Below are 20,799 nucleotides of genomic sequence, written 5' to 3'. Positions count from 1 at the left end.
AGTTCTGCGCTTTATAAAGACATATAAAATTTGGTCTGTCCACAGCCCCTATATTTTGTCTTTAGATCGCAAATAAAAGTATTCAGGCGAGGGTCTACATGAAGGCCGTATTTTGGCTGGGTATTATGGTTTTAATGCAAATACCTCGTTCACGTTTCAAGCAGTCAAGAATCTCTCAGCTCATCCCACATAGATGTTTAGATGAAATGAATTTGCTTCCCAGGTAACCATTTTTCGAACTCTAAATTTGGGCGTAAAAGTGGTGAAGTGTAAATCAATAATCAAACTAAACCAAGTTAAAATTTTCACAAGTACTCAGGTGGTTTTATTACCAAAGGTTTCATTTTGGATAACAGTTTATCACTTCAAACATCTTTTGTAACTGAACTCTCGTAATGATATTCATAGAACACAACTGAGCTATGATTAGTGGGTTTTTGTCTTTCTGTCTGTTATGTAGAATTTTACTTGGACTTGCTGATTTAATTAAAGATACGCTTTTTTGTTAAATGTTTTAAATGTCTGAACAGGTCTTGAAAAATTTCTTTGGGTCTGGACAATGGCTATCACTTGACGCTGGTAATTTGGCCTTCGTTTCCCAGTGCTATTAGTCTTTTACAGATGATTTAATTTCATCTGGTTGCAAATATCAATAAAAGTATCTTCCTCTTCCGAGTAACCCTGAACAATCTCATCTAACAGGCCAAACAATTCTGTTTCCTTCCTCCGAAGCTTGTTTATCCGCAGTATTGTAACAATCCCCATGCCACGCGCTTGCCTGAGCTGTCGAATGGCGTCACTGACTCCATCATAGAATGATTTCCTTTTCGTGGTACTCGGTTCTGGTTGGGATGATTCTCGATTTCTGTTTTGCCTCGACTCGTGAAATGGGCTTCTAACCGAGTCAAAATCAACTGTCGTGTTGACGCTGGAGTTGAGGGTGTGTTTGTATAGACCTTTGTCATACGATAGTGAAAGTTTGCGTTTTAAAGATCGCTGCTTCAGGAATTGGCTAACAGCCTCAAAAAACATCCTATTATTGACATTGGTAGAGTTACGCTCATCTACAAGGGCATGAAGTTCGTTCTGAGTTACAGCGGTCCTCGCATCTGACAGTGCATCGTTTATTGCAGCAATAAAAAAGTTCATGAACATAATAGTGAGGCTTATAAGGAGCAGAGCCGCAAATATTCTGCCAAATGTATCATTTGCATCTGATAACTGGTTGATGGGTCTTGCCTTGACTCGGCCTAAGATTAATTCTAGCTGGAAATATGTGGCTTTCAGGATCGAGGAATATTTTTCAGACCCAGTGCCGAAGATAAGAACGCCAAAATGAAGAAATGCCATGAAGCCAACTGCAAGGACTGCCGTATAAGAACGAAGAAGCTTTGAAGATATTTTCAACGTTCTCGAAAATACAGCAACATGCGCGTTGAAACGGATAAGCCGTAAAAGTTTCAATGTTACTATGAAGACCAGAATACCTAAGACGCCATTTTCGGCCTCTGTCCAGGCGATGACTTCTTGGAAAGTTGCATTTGCGTAAACGTTTTCTTTCAGCTTTCTAACTGTCGAGACGGCTTTGGCTGATCGGACAATGTTCATTACCACAGCAAGTACTGATACTAAAACTTGAAAGATTTCCATCCAATTCCAGAAGGATTTGAAAAATCCTGATCGTAGCTGATAAACTCTGTAGCATGTTCTTCCCACATAAAGTAAGACGAATATGATGAGTAATAGTACACAAACTAGATAAAATTGATGCGATCCAGTTTCCTTGGAATACACAGAGATAATGTTGATCTTCTCCAATGGTGCTCTGTAACTGGACGATTGGATTTCGTAGAAATAAGTGGCAACAACTATGAAATTTGTAGAAGGGTTAAAAGCAGCGAACTCTAAAATGACAGAGCGTGATTGCAGGTCCAACCAGTTTTGTCTTTGTAATGTCTCAAGTATGACGAGCGCGGTTTTAATATCATAGCCAAGATCAGCTATGAATCCTCCTCCAGGGTACAGGGAAAACTGTCCCCACTTCGGTACTACATCGGTTTGTCCAGGCTTCTCATATCGCCATGGCTTCGGACAGAGCCGGAATAGTTCGTCTTTCGTCGTAGAATTGTCGAATGGGATCCAACCCGGTTTGTGGAAAGGCGTCGTGTCTTCGTTTTTGTCTGAGTACACATCATAGCATACAGGGAAGGTTGGCTTCATGTGGTCCAAAACTTCGCAAGGCTCTGTCAAAAATCATGACAAGGGATTTGCAAATTAATTCAATAAAGCCGAACAAGTTGCCAAAATGTTTTATACCTAGCAGGGTATAAAAAACAAGCGTAGGAAGTACTATGAACTTCTGCCGTTAAATTGTTTTCATGCCTTTAAATATAACGTTGCTTCTAACCCATTTTTTTATTCCGAGTGGTATGAATCCTTATTTGCCCGAGCTTTCATACTACTACTTATTTAGTATATGACCGAGAAAATTCGGAGTGCACCAGTATTAATCTACATCACAGTGCAAACTAAAGATTAACTATTAATATTGACCTGTTCTCAGCCAATAACTATGAAGTAGCTTTCTCATTCCCAAAGCTACTTACTTGGTTTGACTCTTAGTTGCCTTAATTGAGGCATTCCAACAAGAACTGAACGCTTGTTGCCAATATATATACTTTGTTTTTCCACTTGTTTATTGTACCACACTCCAGCATAAACGCCAGGCAGGAAAACAGTACGCAGCCAATTCCAGTAAAGAGAGTTGTTGAAAACCTGAGGATTGAAGAATGACTGGGTGTGAAATGACTGAAAATGTTTTAAACTTAAGCATGGATCCACCCCCCCCCCCCCACTCCTCCCACAATCTTAGCATCCGCTTCACCAGTTCAAATATCTCCAGGACTATAAAGTCTGTTATAGCAGAAACTCACCCACTTTGTAGAAACTGATGATGGTGGTTTTAGACGTCAGCGCAGTGTTCAGTTTTTGACTTTTACCCTCTATGGATTCTTTCTTTTAATTACAACTCTACCATTTCAAGTGGTATTCGGTCTAACCCGGGAACATTCATTTTACATAGCCAGGTTTACCGAAGTAAGCTACCTGCTACCTTGGGTACCTATTTTATGTCTATGTTTTGCCATGTCACCCTTGCGAATATCACTTTGGATTAGTCGCTGTATGCAAATATCAATTTAGATTAGCATGTGACATAGTTTTCACTTGAATTTTTATTGTTGTTATTAGAGTAATTGAAAAATATTTCAATTTGTAACGTTTTTAGCCTCCACTATAACTGCAAAATTTGTAATTGTAAAGTTTAGACTGTAATTATTGTAAAGCGCTATCGAGCTAAAGGGAAATAGCGCTATATAAATAAAGTATTATTGTTATTATCATTATCATTATCATTATCATTATTATTATTATTATTATTACTATTACTATTATTTTATCGAACGCTTACCGTGTGGAAACCTTGTAGGCCGTCACGGGTTGACTTCGCCAATAAATACTGGTGATCATTTTTACTTCCATAACATACCACCATCAAAATAAAAACAAACGTACAGTAAACAATGAGCTCGATGTAGAAACGAGAGATGTTCTGTTTCTTCGTCTGACGTCTTCTCATTGCCTCTACTTCGGATATATTTATGGTCCATATCCTTTCTTTTGAGCACTGGATATTTTGAGCACTAGTTTCTGCAAGGATTGAGTAACCTTCGCTGTTACCCCTCTTCAACCTTATAATGACTGCCAGCAATACAGCTGCAGCAAGTACTTTAGCAGGTTCATTGACAGTGACATCTTGGGAAAATGATATAAGCATCGAAGACAACCACTGTTCACTTAGGCTTTTTCCCCAAACAAGGCTATAAAATATCGAAAATGTCGCAGAAACAACACAGGTGCAAAAACAGAGAAACCAAGCAATGTAAACATTCAAATTATGTACACAACATCTACGCGGCAGTTGATTAGTCGTTCTCGAGCTCCCCTTTTGGAACAAGAATGCAATAAGAATGTTTATCGGTGCCACAACAAGGGTGCTTTGAACTCCAATAACAACCTGTCTCCAAGAAAACTTCAATGGCCCGACTTGAATGACTTGTTCGGATTTTCCGGTCAGATCATAAAACATAGCATTTGCAAGCATGGCTGACAGAAGTATTGAAAGACAGCATGATGCACGTTGCACTCTTGAGAAAGGATCTCTTGGTGGTTTCGCTAACACTGACACCCAAATGTGTTTCTCTGTAAGACCCTTCCACCATCGTTTTAACACATTGGTTTTGAAAGTGTCGTCATTCACCAATAGCTTTAACATTCTCTCTATTCGTCCGTCGCCTCGCTCAAGAGCTAACCACTTGTTGTTTGCAAACGTCCACGATGTTTGGGTTTGTTTGTCCATAATGACAATATCTTCAAGAAACCAGGACGGACTTGTTCCAGAGTTATCGTGTCCCACTCGCACACCATGTATAAAACCCAGGGATTTGTCAACAGTGAGAACAAAGACCTCCGAGCTTCCTCGATAAAACAGTGAGTCATTCGAGCCGGATTCAGTACCAAGCTGTATAATCCCACTCCTTCCTTCGGCGCCATGTATCTCCATGGCAACCTTGGCTGTTGTACCGGAATTCCACCAGATCCCAGTTGTAACAGTTATTTCATATTCGTATGTGTTACTTGAAGACGTTGGAAGTTGTCTACTTGGCGATGTCTGAAAACAAGTGTTTGTTTCCTTAAACAGACTACATATTAACAAAATAGATTTAATAATTCATTAATAATTCTTTTTCTTTTTTTTCAACTCGAGTTACCTGATGTAACTAGAAGAGTGTAAATTTCAGTCCTGTCCGGCTGGGCACCTCCCCTTAGCTAAGCCCAATTTTTCAAATACCATTTAACTAACTGTTTTCTTTACATCGAAATCATATTTGCTGCTGAGCCATTAAGGGTCACATGATAACTGCTTTCTTCACAAATAATTCCTAAGCTTTGTGTGATAATTATTTTATTGTATAATGCTATCATTAATATTTAAGAATAACGACTGAAAAAGACCCAAGTTTAGCTAAAATGCAGTAACATTCTACCCAAATTGCTGAATTTCTTCATGTATGTGTTGAATTGTATCAATCACCGAGCCAACAAAAAACTCTCAAAAACTCACCCTTGCGGCATCCCTTTTGTCCGTTCTTCTGGCCAGAAGAAGTACAAGAAAATAAACCATAAATGCTACCATTACTGTCACAATAACGGCCACATTTCCCGTTTCATCGAGCTTCTTGAATTCTACAAGGACTTTGTCGAAATCGATTGGATTAGGTTTGACAACAAGGCTTCCTCCGAATGACGTCAAATGGTTACAGGAACACTTGAGAGATCCGTTCAAGGTAGCAGATAGAAACTGTGACAAAAAAGGCCAGAGTCAATCAAAGTTTACATAACATTTACATAGAAGGCAGGAAGAAAGTCTGGTGTTGAACAGTTTATATAAAACAAACGACTTTGATGCATGTCCAATCCCATGTTAACAAACATTTAGCATCACGTATTTCGGTAGCAACCTATACTGATGATATCATTTTAAAGTCATGCAAATTTGGCGACGACAATGTTGGTACATGTTCCTTTGTAAAGTCATTTTTAAACAGTAGTCTATCGTCCCAAGCTAATATTGAATTCTCAGTAGGACAAGAGATTGTTTACAACCACTTGAGAGGGCATGGATGGGGCTTGTATTAAATCTCAGTGAGGTAATATTTTCAGCCATTTTTCAGCTCTCAGTAAACTTTGAAGATCTCTACCTGCTATCGAGCAGTTAATTTACGCATTATTTTTTACTTGGTGGTTAAAATTGTGGCCAATTTCCAGCAATTAGTTAATTCCGGACCCTCCCTTTAGTGTGAAAGAAATGAAGGGAAGGTATGCGCTTTTTTTTCAGAAATGGCACGAATCACATGGGAAAACCCATTAACTCCGATGTTTTACAATAGATTTTTCCTGATATAGCTTGCGTAAGTGGAAAGTGAATCATAATGCAATTTATATGGACTTACCCGGCAGCCGTCTGTTATCCACATCTGCTTCCTGTCTGACCAATAAACGCAGCTTCCCATTGCCACTCTCAAAGTGTAGTTGTGATCAGTGCTCGGATCATAAACAGGCACAACACTTACATTTTCACTTTGAGGTGGGGTAGGAGGGGGACTTTTTGTATCAACACAGGCTCTTCTTTGCCGTCGTTGGCCAAAACATGAACGTTTCTGTCTCTTTTGGGATTTAGTAATGTTGCTATCGCTTAACAGTGCTAAGTAGTACATTCCGGGTCTCTTGGCAAGAACTTCAATTAAACGGTTGGAATAACAACCATTTTTCCCTTCGAGGTTTTCCTTCATTTTCGTCCAAATACATCTTTCATAGCTGGATGCAGTGGCATTGAGGTCATGTTCTTTGAGGGTTGGTCGTTGACCAAATCTGATGTATAAAACCAAATTTACAAGCGCGTCGTCGGGTGTAATATCAAGTTGTACCACTGTATTTTCGTAATCAACTTTCATCTCATGAAAGCGAGGAGAGTTATTATTTGTGAAGAAGGGCGACTTTTGTAAAGGGTAGTTCTGGGGTTTTGGTGTCATCTCGATGTCAACGTCACTTGAAAGTTCAGAAATTTCCATAACCTTTTGCTGATCATCTTTTAAGTCCAAGGATAATACATAGGAATTGACTCGCTCTCTTGTGCGGTCCCAAGTGAAAGGATTAAATGCTATGGATAACATCTGAAACATCATAAACAACAACGCTATATTTCAGATATATGTTTACTACATGTAAAATTAGGTTTTATAACATAATTAAAGCAAAGCGCTCGCTCTGATTGGTTAATTCATCGTCTACTATTAGCCCAGGGTGTACGGTGCTGACGCATGTGCTAATGTGATGTAGCTCAATAAAAGAACTTCTTTTGCTCCAATGCGCCAAAGTTATGATATAAATCAAGTGGTAAACGCCACAACTGTACACTATTGAGTTATGGATGCACTTGGGAGGTTTGCTAAGCACTCAAGAAGCTAGAGTCGCACTTGGCTATGGCCTCGTGCGACTCTTGCGCTTTTTTCGTGCTTAGCAACCTCGCGGCGTGCATCTATAACTCAATAGTGTACGCTATGGCGTTTACCATTTGTTAAATCTGCCGGTTAAAGCCGAAATTAACGAAAACGAAGAGAATCCAATACCTAAATAATTCACAGAGTCCAAAAGAACTATAGAATTTTGGGTACTGGAGAAACGCCACGAATATTTGGACATTAACGCTTAGATTGCTGTTTTATTTTGTTTCGATTCTGACCGAATTGACCATTTATTTAGTTTTTTTTGCTTTTTTTCTTGGCGGTTTATGTATAGTTTGTGTGTTTTGCTGCTGCTTTTTTAAATGGAAGCACACCGTTATTTCATCAGTATAATGACCGGACGCCTTGAGTGCCATGATTCAAACATCACGACTCGAGAGAAAGAAAGAAATACAACAAAAACAATAACAACAATTAAACTGTCTTCCACATTCATTTGAAACTCACCGTAAGTTAAAACATCGTTTAAGGACCAGAATATACGTTTGCCTTCGACCATTTGTTCAACCTTTTCATTACCTTTTTGGCACATTTATGTTAACTTTTCTTAGCTTATAGCTTGGTAAATGGAAACTAAAGGTAATCTGGAAGGCAGGGTAATGTAGTGAAGAGATGTCGACCCGGGAAGTTAAATTTTTACTTATATTTTTTTTAATGATCACGAGTTACAAAAGGCACTATTACCTGAGCATCCACAAAATCATTGTTGGCGACCTGGAAGACCAAAGCGTTACTATCCACAGGCAAAACGAAGTTTCCATGATCACTTTTAATCTTCAATCCACTAAGTCTAGCCGGTGTATACCGCCCTAATGTGAAGGACAAATCACTCGTCTGGATAGATATAGCTTCCTCATCTGGGAGTCTCACTGCAAGTATCGCATCACTTACAGTGCTTAGAAGCTGCATGCACCGTTTAACCACTTGTCGTCCCTAAAAAAAAAAAAAACAAGAAAGTTAGGTGGATATGATATGACTTGTTTTGCTGTTGTTGTAAGGTTAATAATTATGCGTAAACAGACACCTTGAGCAAAAAACAACAGCAACAACAAAAAAAAGAGAACTCAATCATTTTACACTTTAAAGGAAGCGTGTTTTCAAATCTAACTTTAAACTTTACAACTGTTAAAAGAAAATTGTCGTTATAAAAGGGAAAATAAAAACAACGTGACAGAAACTATTAAAAAAAATTAATTGATAATAGGATACCCCCATAACAACTAAGTAAGTTTTTTAAAAAGTTAGTTGTTTTAAGTTCAAAAACAAGAGGAATGTCGGCTAATCACATTTGTGAGCCACTTGCCTGTAAAGGCACGGACGTTCCAGACGCCATAACTGCTCCAATCTTTAACTTGTTGTTCAGACAGAAACCCAGGTTTTTAGCTGAACTCGTAATCAGTGGTATGTCATTTACATTCTTCGCTTTCGCTTTGGACATCAGGAATGAAGTCATCGAGTCGATTGCAGCTAACGAAATGAACTGAGTCATAAAAGAAATAGAGAATATTTTCGTTGTTAGCGCGAAATTCGCAGGATGGAAACTTTGAATGCAAATCAACCTGCCGTATGAAACTATCTGGACAAAAGTTTCTAAAAAAAATACAATCATTGGAATTAAAGCTTCAATCTGTGGACATGCCACAAAAAACGTCAACGCTGAATTTTGGAAGGGTATGACACGATTAATTGTCCCAAGAAATTTGTGCCTCAGGTAAGCATTAGATCTTTTTTTTGTGAAGAGCTACAAAATTCTTCAATCGCTTTAGACATTTAGAGTCCACCAATATATCACATCATTCCTATGTGTATGAAGATTCGTAAACCTGTGTGGTAAGAGAACACAGGCACGAAAAGCCACGTGACTCTTCTGTAGACTCCTGCCGCACAGCTTTATATTGAGTCTTATCAGATTCTAAGCTTGCCAAAGTCAATCAAAATGAACTCACCAGCGTTTTTGTAGACACTGTTTCTCTATCTCGAGTGGCTGAACCAAACACTGAGGAACTTTGCAAAAGGTCTGGGAGGTTTCTCACTTGAAAGGTAGCAATCTTCGCCACAATCAATTCTTTGGCCTGCAAAATTTTAAATCGTATCGTAATTTTTAAGATCCGACTTATTTGATTTTAAAGCTATACATATGACAATGTACAACTGCAATTAAGAGGAGCTTCAATATCAAAGAGCAATGTGCAAATTGTTATGTGCTTTAACATGGATCACTTTTATTTATTTTGTTTTTATAGTTTATGGAAACAATTTGTCCTTGATTTCATTGATTGAGCTCACAGCTTAGACCCTAGAGCATTAAACAACCAACAACCAACGAGAAGTTCATGACTTCAAATTCCATTGCATCAGTCCTTTTTTAGCTTTTGTTTTTATAACACTGAATTCATACGGTTTACTAAACAGCAACGAGTTCGGTTATCATTTCTTTCAAATTCAACCACTCGTAAGGACTGACCTTAGGCTGAAGCTCTTTCCTCGATTACCTGTTATAATTTACATTCCAATGTAGTCTTACGTGCCCCTGAGTGGGGGGCAATTTCAGGGAGAAACTACAAAATCGACTGCAATTGCCTCACATACATCTTGGGTTGTATTGTAATGCAACGAGAAAAGTTCACCGTGAAAAGGACTATTACTTCGTAGTAAAACTAGAAAGGAAAAAGACAGAAGAAAGAAAAACTAGTGCTAGGGAAAGACGACGTCTTTACCTTTATTATTTCGCTTTGCTGTAAAGTAGGCAAACTTGAAATTGCTTTTAACACGGTATTTGCAATTTGCACTGCTTTGTTAAGGTCATCTGCTTTGTTAAGGTCATCTAAATCATCCAGGTGCTTTTTGATGGTCTCGGAATTAATGTCCTTGAATGGCTTAATCTACATGTACAAAAGAACCAAGCAATCTGACATCAACAACAATGACAATGGTGATGACAAACAATGTTGTGCCTTACGTAATGGTGAACATTAACTAATGGAGGATCTTTGTCTACGTCATTGTTAACATTGCGCCATTAGAAATAAGAAATAAGCGCAATGAGAAAAAAAAAAAAAAAGAATAAAAGTTACAGGTAACATAACAGACAAAAAGGACTAATGGAAAACTTAATTTATGATCTAGATTTGAAAAGAAGTGGGTCAAAACTTGCTTCAAGCCATGCTAGTTGTGCAGCGGGGTGACGCCTGAAAATTGACATTTAACTAAAGAAAAATAATAACCCGTTATTTTGAACGTATTCTTCTTCCATAACATATACATTATTTAGCTACAATTATCAGATGATAAACTTAAGCTCGCTAGGAATGCATGATTAAGGGACTCGAGATAAAACAAAGATCGCCTTTTGAGGTTCAAATGTTCACTTGTACATCATGGCCAAATTGCGACCTTTTGAAAATCATTTTAAATTACCCTCCAGCAAAAAAAAAGTATAACTCTGTGTGAATGGTGCAGCTAAGACCTACCTGGACAGACAAGTTTGCGTATGTAGCAGATGCACCATTGCTATCGATCACAGTAACATTTAACTTCAACGTGAAATTTTGTGACAAGTCTCCAGATGGCAATAGAGACTCAACTGATGTATTCAAACCATGGTATACCACACTGGTGAGCCCATGAAAAAGTTGTAATTGAAACTGATAGGACAAAGGGGTGTTGGAACTAGTCCACCCGCTGCAACTCAGAGTGAAGTAAGTTCTTAATGCTATCCCTGACGAAGGTTCTATGGAACAGGTACCTCCCACTGGGGGAGATGACGTTAAAATATCATAGGCACTGATTCCTGCAAAGCTGTTTTCACTTGTAACAACTATTGCCAATCGGTAGTTCATTCCACTGTTGAATGAGTTCTCCTTTATGACAAGTCTGCTTGAATTGAGTGGTGTGCTCGTCATCAAATGCAAATCATTACAATGGTTCCATACAGTAGGATTGGATTTGTCTCTTTGGTAGAGCATCCAATGATATGATGATATGTTGGAGCACTGGTATCCTTGGCAAATCGATTCAATGCTCAGTTTGACGGAGGGTACCACCTTTGGACCGCAATTGATGAGACATCTGAAAACAAACAATCAAGGTATATTTGTGTTTTTAATTACAGAATACTGTCAAGAAATTTAATTTTATATTTGGTGGTTTATCACTTTCCAAATCCGGAACTTTAATAAGTATAACTTTCCAAAACTGTGTTCAAACCTAGCCATTTGCGCATCAAAAGTGCACTTGGTATTTTGGTCACTTTTTCGTTTTCTTCTTGGGTGAAAGGCACTCGTAGTTTCCTGAGAAATCTATCCCACAAATATAATGTAAGAGAACATAACAAAATATTCCTTTGAAACGGTTACCGTGCAGTTTCATTAGTACGCCATATACACCATAAGAAATAAATATAATATACAAATGAATATAATAACACTCTCGGATATGTGCATCCAGCCAACGCCTCAACAACACTGCACTCCATCGCTGTTACAGTTAGCGGTTCAAAATCTGATTGGAAAAAATAACGCTCCATACCTTTGATATATTCTAGGTGGACTTCCTTCCACAAGATGAACGACTTGAATAACGCTTGAGGTGCGATAGTCTTTAGCTACGGTCAATTTGATAATTAACGTATCATTTTCGTTTGTAAAATTAGAGTTGATCGAACTAGTGCGACCGAAGCTTGTCCCTGTATTTTTTATGGCTGAACCATTTACATGCGTAAATGAGCCTTGTGTCAGGAACTGAAGACTGGAATGGTTGCTTCTTGGTATTGTACCGTAGCGCCAAGTAAAGTTCATTCCTTCGTTATCACCAGTTTCGGGGTCATAAGATAGCGAACCGTTCATCGTAATGTTCTCAGTGACCCCTCGGATGACTTCCACCCCTCCGTAGATGGCTGCCACGAGATTTTGTGTCCTCTTACAGAATCGTCCATCTACAATGAAAATATGAACAGTGTCTCTCTATTCTTTAAGTGATTAAGATAGATATTTCTCAATCTGACATGTAAGTTTTTGGATGAAGAAGCCAGGGCTAAATGTAGATGCATGGAAACTGTACGTGTAGAAACAGCGTATGTGGGCTGAATGTTGAATAAGCAAAAAAACCAAAATTTTTGAAGTCAATAAAATGATTAAATACTGCTCATTGGCTCATTGGTTTCTCACAGGAAATTTTTTTTCCTAAAAAGGTAATCTGCGTGTCAATTATCAACGCCACTGCGAACGCTGGACTACAAACTGGCGCGTTCTAACTATTACGCCAGCGCGCCCCCCAACTACAGTTATTATCCCACCTTTATCGTAATTATAATAAGTTTACAACGTGCGCAAAAAACCGTAAAAGCAAAGAGTGACTAAGAATATCAAAACTCGGCAAAGGGAGTGAATATCAACAAAGAAGGCATAATTGAACCACCAGCTGATGGAAGTCATCGAATTTGTCGGCGGAGCCGTCATGCATAGTGATTGCGACCTCGGCAGTGTTAGAGATGAGAAAAATCTTTTTAGCAAATTCATCTAACTGTTTAGTATGACAACTAAGGGGTGAAAACTCCTGTTCTGTACCGCTGTTAAAACATTGTTTCTTTTGGGATCATCTTCGATGCATGTAAAATTTTTTACATACCTGTATACTTCAGTTTGTTGCAAAAGTCAGAGTCGCAACAGGAACCATCACAGCATTCGTCTTCATTAGAACTCAGTACATCGTGACATATTTGAGGAAGCTTCTCGCAGAATCGTGCACTATGGCATCCCATACCGAAGCTGTCAAGGCTACTGTTTTTTCTTTGGTAAACCCAAACACAACGGTCTTCGTTGCCTTCACAAACCACTTGGGAGCTGCTATTTTTGGACAGCACTTCATCACGGCAATCCTGGCCTGAGCCTACACATCTGTAACACTTTAATGGTGGGGCTGAGAAAGGAAGGAGTCGAAGGTATAATAAAACTCACGAAAGAACTTGCTGTATTGCATATTTTAAATAATTAATAGTCCACACATTAGGTGGACTATTGAATATTTAGATAGCAAACCGGGTGAATCGATGAACTGAACGGCAAGCAAATGATTACTATTTTTCAAGGAAAATATTTAAAAAGTTTTTTGGCATTCCTGAACTCAAATATTTAGTGTTTAAGAGATGTTATGCGATTTTAAATTTTGGCATCTCATTTCGTCCTCCTCCTCTTCCTCCTCCTCCTCAACAAGAACATCGAGAACAACGACAAAAGCAACGACGACGACGGCGACGAAGATGAAAACGAACGAAAACAAGGAAAACACAGAAGCAATTAGAACAAAAATAACACAAATCTCAAGGAGGCAACTGAGGAATAAGCAACCAGGAAAGAAGAACAATGACATACAGTTAAAAATCGAATTACCGTTTACTTCAATGAGAATGTGATCCGTCACATTGTACTTCAAGGTATTCCGCAACAGCGCTTCAAGAACACAGGTGTAGTTCCCCTTGTCACTTTCGTTAAGTTCTTGAAGAAAGAGAGGAAAGCTGTCTAGATCAACCGGATATCTGGTTGATTTAGACAACACCACTCCATCCTTAAACCATGAGATACTCGTCAGTGTGGTTCCTACCTTGTCGCCTCTCTCGATAATGTCGCAGATTAAGATGATGTTACCGTTATGTTCTGGAACACCAGCTCGAGAAATAACAACTTTGGGAATTTCTGATCCTGTATGAATGGCATTGCAGTATCAAGAAAAAGAATGAAAACGTTCAGCTGTATTCACCCTTATTGCCAAATACAATAGTTTGGCAACAAGATAATGTATTGTTTTTACTATGAGTTAAGCTTAAAACTTTCTCTCGTGTCTTAATTAAGAACAAAGTACGTATTTTCAAGGCAAGTATAGTGAGTGTCTTAAGCAATCACGAACAAGGGTTTCTAGCAGCGTGAAATAAGTCTGTAAATTTTTTAAAAAGTTATTTGTATATCCGAAATGAAAGGTAGGGTGCTTGCCACATCACTATCATTAATTTATCCAACGACGACGGAGAGAGGTAAATTGTAAATACTTGTTCTGAAGGGGGCTGTGTATTGGCTAGGTAAGACGATTTTGTCGAACTTGTGTTGCTGGAAAACACGAACTTGTAGAAGCCGAGAGGAACTATTTTAAAAATAGAACTTACTTTGTATGACAGCAACGGAAAAGCCGAGTCGATCAGTAAATTTTACATCACCCTTTGCAAAAGCCTGGCATTCGTAATTTCCGAGCGCCCCATCATTACTGTCATCGTCAATCGTTAAACGTCGGAAGTGTAAGGTGACAAAGAGCTTGGTCTCTTCATCTACAGGTGAAAGAAATGAAAGGAATGTTCATCTTTCTAATAACAAAAGGGTAATATATGAGAAAGCAGTGCACCAATTGTTAGCATACTATATACAGGCGAAACCTGTGAAATGGTAACTTTAACAACAGCCTAACGACCTTTTACGCCAACGACCAGAATACTCATGAAATATAATAATGTTGCAATCGATCTTGACAAAATAGAAATAATAATAATAATAATAATAATAATAATAATAATAAAAATCCAAAACGCACTTAGCCTCCAGGCCTGGGGCACCATTTACGCCCTCCCCCTTGTTTGACGGTGGAGAAAATTCGTGTATTTTCCGGAGTTAATTTAAGATTAGAAGTTGTTTCCCAAAGTTAGAATTGTTTTTTTGATTGGGAGGCACTAATAATAATGCCATTAGAAAGTACACTGTGCGGCGATAAATCGAAAAGAAACCCGGCCAGAGCAAAATTGGTGCAATCACTTGAGCGGAAAAGAGTCAATGTGATCAGGGTTAGTTTTGTGTATGCATGAGGGAGACTTAAACAATTTAAATTCAATTCTTTTTCTGACTGCCTGAGAAAAAGGTGTTTTTTATGTACTAAATTAGACCTTCAATCTGGCCAAGTTTGAGACTCTTCATTTTGCATCCCTCGAGGGCCGTTCGTAAGTATTAGTAAAGGATACTAATTTTGCTCAATTAAGGTGACTCAGAATGATCGCAGTCACTCTACTTTCACCTACTATGTTTTTGTGTTCGGTTGGTGAAGTACAAGCTTTTACTAGCTTTAAGTTCATGTTCCCGATTGGAATCGTTTCTCCTCAAAAACTCGATTTTTTGGGGAGTCGTTTCTCCTGACGAACCAGAAGCTACACACGTCACTTGTGCTGCTGAGGACTCTATTGCAGAAATGTTCTCAGGAAATGGCTCAACAATCCTAACGTTATCAGCTGCGAAAGAAAAAGAAAAGAAAAAAATTAGACGATGTCATGATATTTGAAGACATAGAGACTTTTAAAATGGTTGGCGTTCTGGGCTCTGGGTCGAAGGGTCTGGGATCGAACCCTGGCCGGGAAGATTGTGCTGTGTTCATGGGTAAGACATTAGCTCTCAGGAGCCCTTCTAAACTCAAGTAAATCAATGTGAACCATCAAAATGCTGGGAGTGACTTGTGATGAAGTGGCTTACAATTTGGTAGAGTGAGGTAAAGTCTGCATACGAGCCAAGTGATCCATCTGGCCGGCGTTTATCTCCGGTTTCCGTAGCATGAAGCGGCTAGGAGTATTTCTACTCCTCCCTGGATGGGATGCTAGTCCATCGCAGGGCTACCTCAGCATTTAATACGCCGGTACCCATTTATACACCTGCGTGGAGAGAAGCACTGTGAGAGTTAAATGTCTTGCCCAAGAACACAGTACAATGTTCCCGGCCAGGGCTCGAACCCGGACTGCTCGCTCCGGGGACGAGTGTACTAACTACGAGAGAGGGAGGGAATAGCATCAATACTCGTGGACATGAAACAGAAATCAGATTTATGTGCCAGCAATGTTAGGCCACTGGCCTTCTCAAGGCCTATTCAGACCCATCATAAATTGACACTTTTTAGAGATTCAATCAAGGAACATGATAAATGTCACCTCTGTGGAGAAAGACAAACGTTAACCCATCTTTTTGTTACCTGTTCTGAAGCTCGGCTTTTTTGGTCTCTCTTTGCTAATTGGTGGAGCTCCAAAAACGGAGATAGGATCATTCGATAAAAATGAAATAATATATGGCGTGACGTGACAGATAACGTCGCTCGTCATTGTGGCTTAAACCTCTGCCGGCATGATGATAGCCAAATATTATTTATACACTGCCTCAAGAAAAGAAGAAGAGTTTTATTTCGATGCTTTCTTAGCGATTTTGACAAACAAAATTAAAATTGAGAAACATAAATCTAAGTCACAAATTAATATGTGAGAAAGCCTCCTATTGTAGCTAACCCCCTACATGAAAGTAATGTAAGATATTAAAAAATTGTAAATAATGTTAGTATTGTAAGTTTTGTTAGTATCGTTAAATTGTACGTTACGTTAACATTGCAAGTAGTAGGTAATTTTTGTATGTAATGTAATGTAAGTTATTGCAATAAAAACAACAACAACAAAAAAAACAAAACAACAAAAAAAATAAATTGACACTTTAAGCCGTAAACTTAGGATTGAAATCATATACATCATAATCGAAACATTTCTTTGTTTCTAAGACTATCTTTTCCATACCTTCACGAACGCTCGATAACTTCAAAACATACACCAACAGAAACACTTTCATCTACAAATTAGTGAAAAAGAATTATGTCAGCAGAATTTTGCGACAAGTATGGGGTACTGAGTATGAATACCAGTATCTTTTTATGGGGTTATAGTCGATCATGAAGTGTGACCTTATTGAACCTCGTTCTCGCCCCTTGGTGCATTATGCTCGAAAACAGCAAGAGCCGTGTGTTTTGACTCCCCTCCCTTGATGTTAAATGATCATATCTCCAGCGTGGTGTAAGGAGCGGGGAGGTGAGTGATTAGACCTCTCTCTTGAGTTTTCCAGTTGAGTTTTTTAAAGGCACATAAAAAAATGTATATGGGACTTATCCCTGAACTTGCCTTGCAAGATGACATTTTTGGTTAAATTTAACTTTAAAAGTTTCGGAAACTTTGCTTGTGCGGGGAATATGTATACAGTTGTCTTCTCTTGACATGTTTATAAATATGCCTCGCATGGAAGAACACGAAATGGCCGTACTTGTATCTTCAAAAGTGCAGTGTCTGGTTCTTTTTTCAATATTGCACATCGTACCCAAAAATCCCTATCATTTATCGTTTAGTTTGCAGGTTGGTTAATGACACTAAGACATCTATGTGAACCTTCTTATGACCATATTAGAAGGCATATAAATAACGACTAGCTCTGAATATAATTATGTACACGGTAAAGTGAAGTCAAGATGACTGGATATTGACAAAATATAACGAACGAGGCCAAACTCCAGTTATCGATCAGGCTAAGGTAGAATAAAACCTGGCTCGTTATGTATCTAAGCAATAGCAAAAAATACTGAAACAGTTTGCTTAAAGAGTCGCCTTGCCAAGAAGCAAAACAACACTTTTTTAGAGAGTTGAGCACGAGAAAGTTAAGACATAGGATTAGAAAACTTTGAAATAAGAGTTAGAATAAAGTGAAGATACCTACCGGGATCATCTCTTGGTTGGCTCCGAAATATGGCTCACATGAAATTCACGGTATGAATGAGGAATTTTCTTACATGTACGTACAAAGAGTCTTTATAAACCAAAATTAAAATGTAGTACAGTGCATGGACTTTGCTGTTCAGCCTGCGGGTGGCATAATTGAGCTTAAAAGGATTCCAGGGTGACTCATATTATGTGACGCAGATCATATGACTACATAAATTTAGTTATACGTGAATAGGGTAGTCTTAATGTTTTTACAGATTTATGTCTCTTTTTGCGGTTACGAAGAGTTCTTCAATGTAATATGAACTACTGTTGTGTGATTAGAATTTCGGGAGAGAGCAAGTCAAAACGACTCTTTTGTTTAATAGGAAGCTCGTGGCAAAGGTTTATAATTACTTAACTGCATGTCATGGCAGTTTGACGGATCATACATTTAATTTTGATCACGTCTTTAAAGTTCTTCAAAAGGCAGCTTGTCAAAAAAAAAAAAAAAAAAATAATAATAATAATTTTACTCATTTTAATTTCGAGAGCCCCTATATTAATTCTTCATCGCATTTTGTGTTTCTATATCCCGGACACTTGCTTTTTGGGCTCATGCATATGGCTTATAATCAAGCAATTTTATCAGAAGACATCGGTGACAATTTAATAATTGCAGAGATCGGAGAAGAAAGTTTCTCAGATAGAGAATGACGTATCGTGAGAGAGAAACGATTATCCTTGTTTTATTACTTTTTCTTTGTGTTTCACTACCTTAAAGGTAACGTCTGCATGCGAGCCAAGTGGCCCATCAGGCCGGAGCTTATCCCGGTTTCTGTAGCATGAAGCGACTAGGAGTATTTCTACTTCCCCCTGGATGGGATGCTAGTCCATCGCAGGGTTACCCCCAGCATTAAGTTCGCCGGTACCCATTTATACACCTGGGTGGAGAGAGGCACTGTGAGAGTAAAGTGTCTTGCCCAAGAACACAACACAATGTCCCCGGCCAGGGCTCGAACCCGGACCGCTCGATCCGGAGACGAGCGCATTAACCATGAGGCCACCGCGCCTCCCTTTTCACTACCTTAAAACACTATTTAATATTTGAGTTTTGAAAGTATTATTATAATTCGGTGCATTTTTCTACTCCTAGATACAACACTGTCACTTATGCGAAGCACTCTCTGCGTTATGTAGGACCCAAATTATGGGGCAAACTGTCTATGGCTGACAGATCAGCCAAGACACTGCAGGCTTTTACAAACTATATTCGCAAAAAGGATATAACTCGCTTAATGGACACCGGCTGTTAGGGCTGCATCCTATGCTGCACATAATGCCCTTCAAGTCATTTATTTTTTATTGTATTAATATTAGTATTAGTATAGTTTTTTAGCAGTGTCCCCTAATTAGTATCGTGTATTATTTCCAGGCTATAAGGTTTTTGACACTTTAATAAAGTTCTCACTCACTCACTCACTCATTCACTCACTCACACTCACTGAAAATTCGTGTAGTAGCCAAAATGTTTTAAATGCATCTAATAGAATTCTAAGCAATCAAAATATGAATATTAAAGAGAAAAACGTATAAGTATAAGATGACTTATTCATGTCGAAGAAAAGTGGAAATAAAAAAAGCGTATGATGAAAGGTAAAAAAAAAGAGATTCTTTCGTTGTCATTTATAGCAAGTTATTCTTATGCTTTTCCCATTTGGACAGGAAACGGGAAGAGATGAAGAAAAACAACAACAACAACAACAACAACAACAACTGTTAATTCTGGCGTATACTTCCCAATTAATTATGTTGAAGGTAACAACAAAATCAGCTTAGGACATTTACATTTAAGAGAAAATTTTTACAATGTATTCTACAAATTAATGGGAAAAATCTGTAATTTCACCGTCATAGCTTTCATGTTAACCTAACCTTAAGAAAGCAATGCCAGAAGTCTCCTCACTGATGAATAGAAATTGCACGAATAAATTAAATGCAACAAAGCTAAATAAAAAAAATAAAGGAAAACGATGTCAAATATAGGCTCACATGGGATGGAAAAAAAAAAAAAAAAAGAAAAAAATGGTTCATTTATGTGTCAACAGCACAAAAAGCTGAGACTTCATTTGTTTTCATATTCACGGCTATAAAAAGCCGTGGTGCCGAAAAGTAAATTGCTTTTTTTGTTATAAACAAATATAGTTAAAACCCCATGAACACTTTTAATTTAAGGATTTAGAATAAAGCGAAGATACATACCTTTATCATCTCTTGGTTGGCTCCCTAGCATGGCCCGCTTGAAAGAGTCTGATATGATATAAGTGCAGTGAATCTTTATAAACCGAAATAAAATATAACCGTGCAGGTTTTTTCTGTTGTTGTAGTTCGGCTTGCAGGTGACATAATTGAGCTTAAAAACATTTACGCGACTCACCGTAAGTGACGCAGTTCACACTGCTAGATAAACTCAGTCCTAATTAAAGATGCTTTTCCTAAATTAGAAGTGCATACAGATTTGTGCCCAGGTTTTGCAGTTACGATAGGTACTCCAATGTTATATAAGCTTCATCTTGTTTAAAACCGTTGTAATAAGAATTTTTAGAGGAAGTTGACTCTTTTATTAACTAACAAACGTGTCAGAGATACTAATCATATAAGTGCACGTAATGTCACTTTGAGATGAATTGCAACTGAATTTTATCACGTCTTCAAAGTTTCTCAGGGGCAATCGGGAAAGATAATTTCTGTGATCCCGGGTACAGCTTCCTTTTTGGCTCATAACTTTTCGGGCAATTTTATGAAGCTTTTGCGACACGTTTTAATGTTCGAAGAAAGCTGAGCGTTTCTCGTTCTGCAATTTGGGTTCCATTACGACTTATCCTGAAAAACATTCGACCATTAATTTCAGCTTGTTTAAGATATTTTCTTTGTGTTTCACTGCCTCAACCCTCATACATAGCAAGGGGAGGCGTTCTTCCCGCCTCAAAAAAGTATTTTTCAGAAATTTGAAAAGGGGATTTCTTCCTTGATACTGTAAACTTCAGCAGCTTTTTATTTATGCCTCGTCAAGACCTGTCAATTATCTCTTCACGTCATTTGAAATTGATATAGCAACCGCATTTTAACACGTTAGTC

The 20,799-nt window shown here is 38.2% G+C and overlaps 1 protein-coding gene across 1 annotated transcript; it reads right to left on the bottom strand.

Annotated features, from left to right (window-relative positions):
- Positions 1-296: 296 nt before the first annotated feature.
- LOC110059302 (polycystin-1-like protein 2) lies at positions 297-20,434 on the bottom strand. Its single transcript, XM_089293914.1, has 18 exons — positions 20,099-20,434; positions 19,924-19,971; positions 16,714-16,765; positions 15,193-15,399; positions 14,296-14,454; positions 13,529-13,837; positions 12,768-13,058; positions 11,670-12,075; positions 10,613-11,210; positions 9,860-10,024; positions 9,089-9,214; positions 8,446-8,622; positions 7,827-8,075; positions 6,072-6,791; positions 5,183-5,419; positions 3,470-4,729; positions 2,607-2,775; positions 297-2,243 (listed from the first exon to the last, which is right to left on the bottom strand). The coding sequence occupies exons 2-18, from the start codon at positions 19,930-19,932 to the stop codon at positions 616-618; spliced, it is 6,762 nt and encodes a 2,253-aa protein (XP_089150040.1). The 5' UTR covers positions 19,933-19,971; positions 20,099-20,434; the 3' UTR covers positions 297-615.
- Positions 20,435-20,799: the final 365 nt, after the last annotated feature.

This window comes from Orbicella faveolata, unplaced genomic scaffold (genome assembly GCF_042242905.1).
Source record: "Orbicella faveolata isolate gen_17 unplaced genomic scaffold, um_ofav_v1 contig_25, whole genome shotgun sequence".
In the NCBI taxonomy this organism is placed as follows: Eukaryota; Metazoa; Cnidaria; class Anthozoa; order Scleractinia; family Merulinidae; genus Orbicella; species Orbicella faveolata.
The sequence above is the reverse complement of the archived record's forward strand: the minus strand, read 5'-3'. Positions and strand labels throughout refer to the sequence as shown.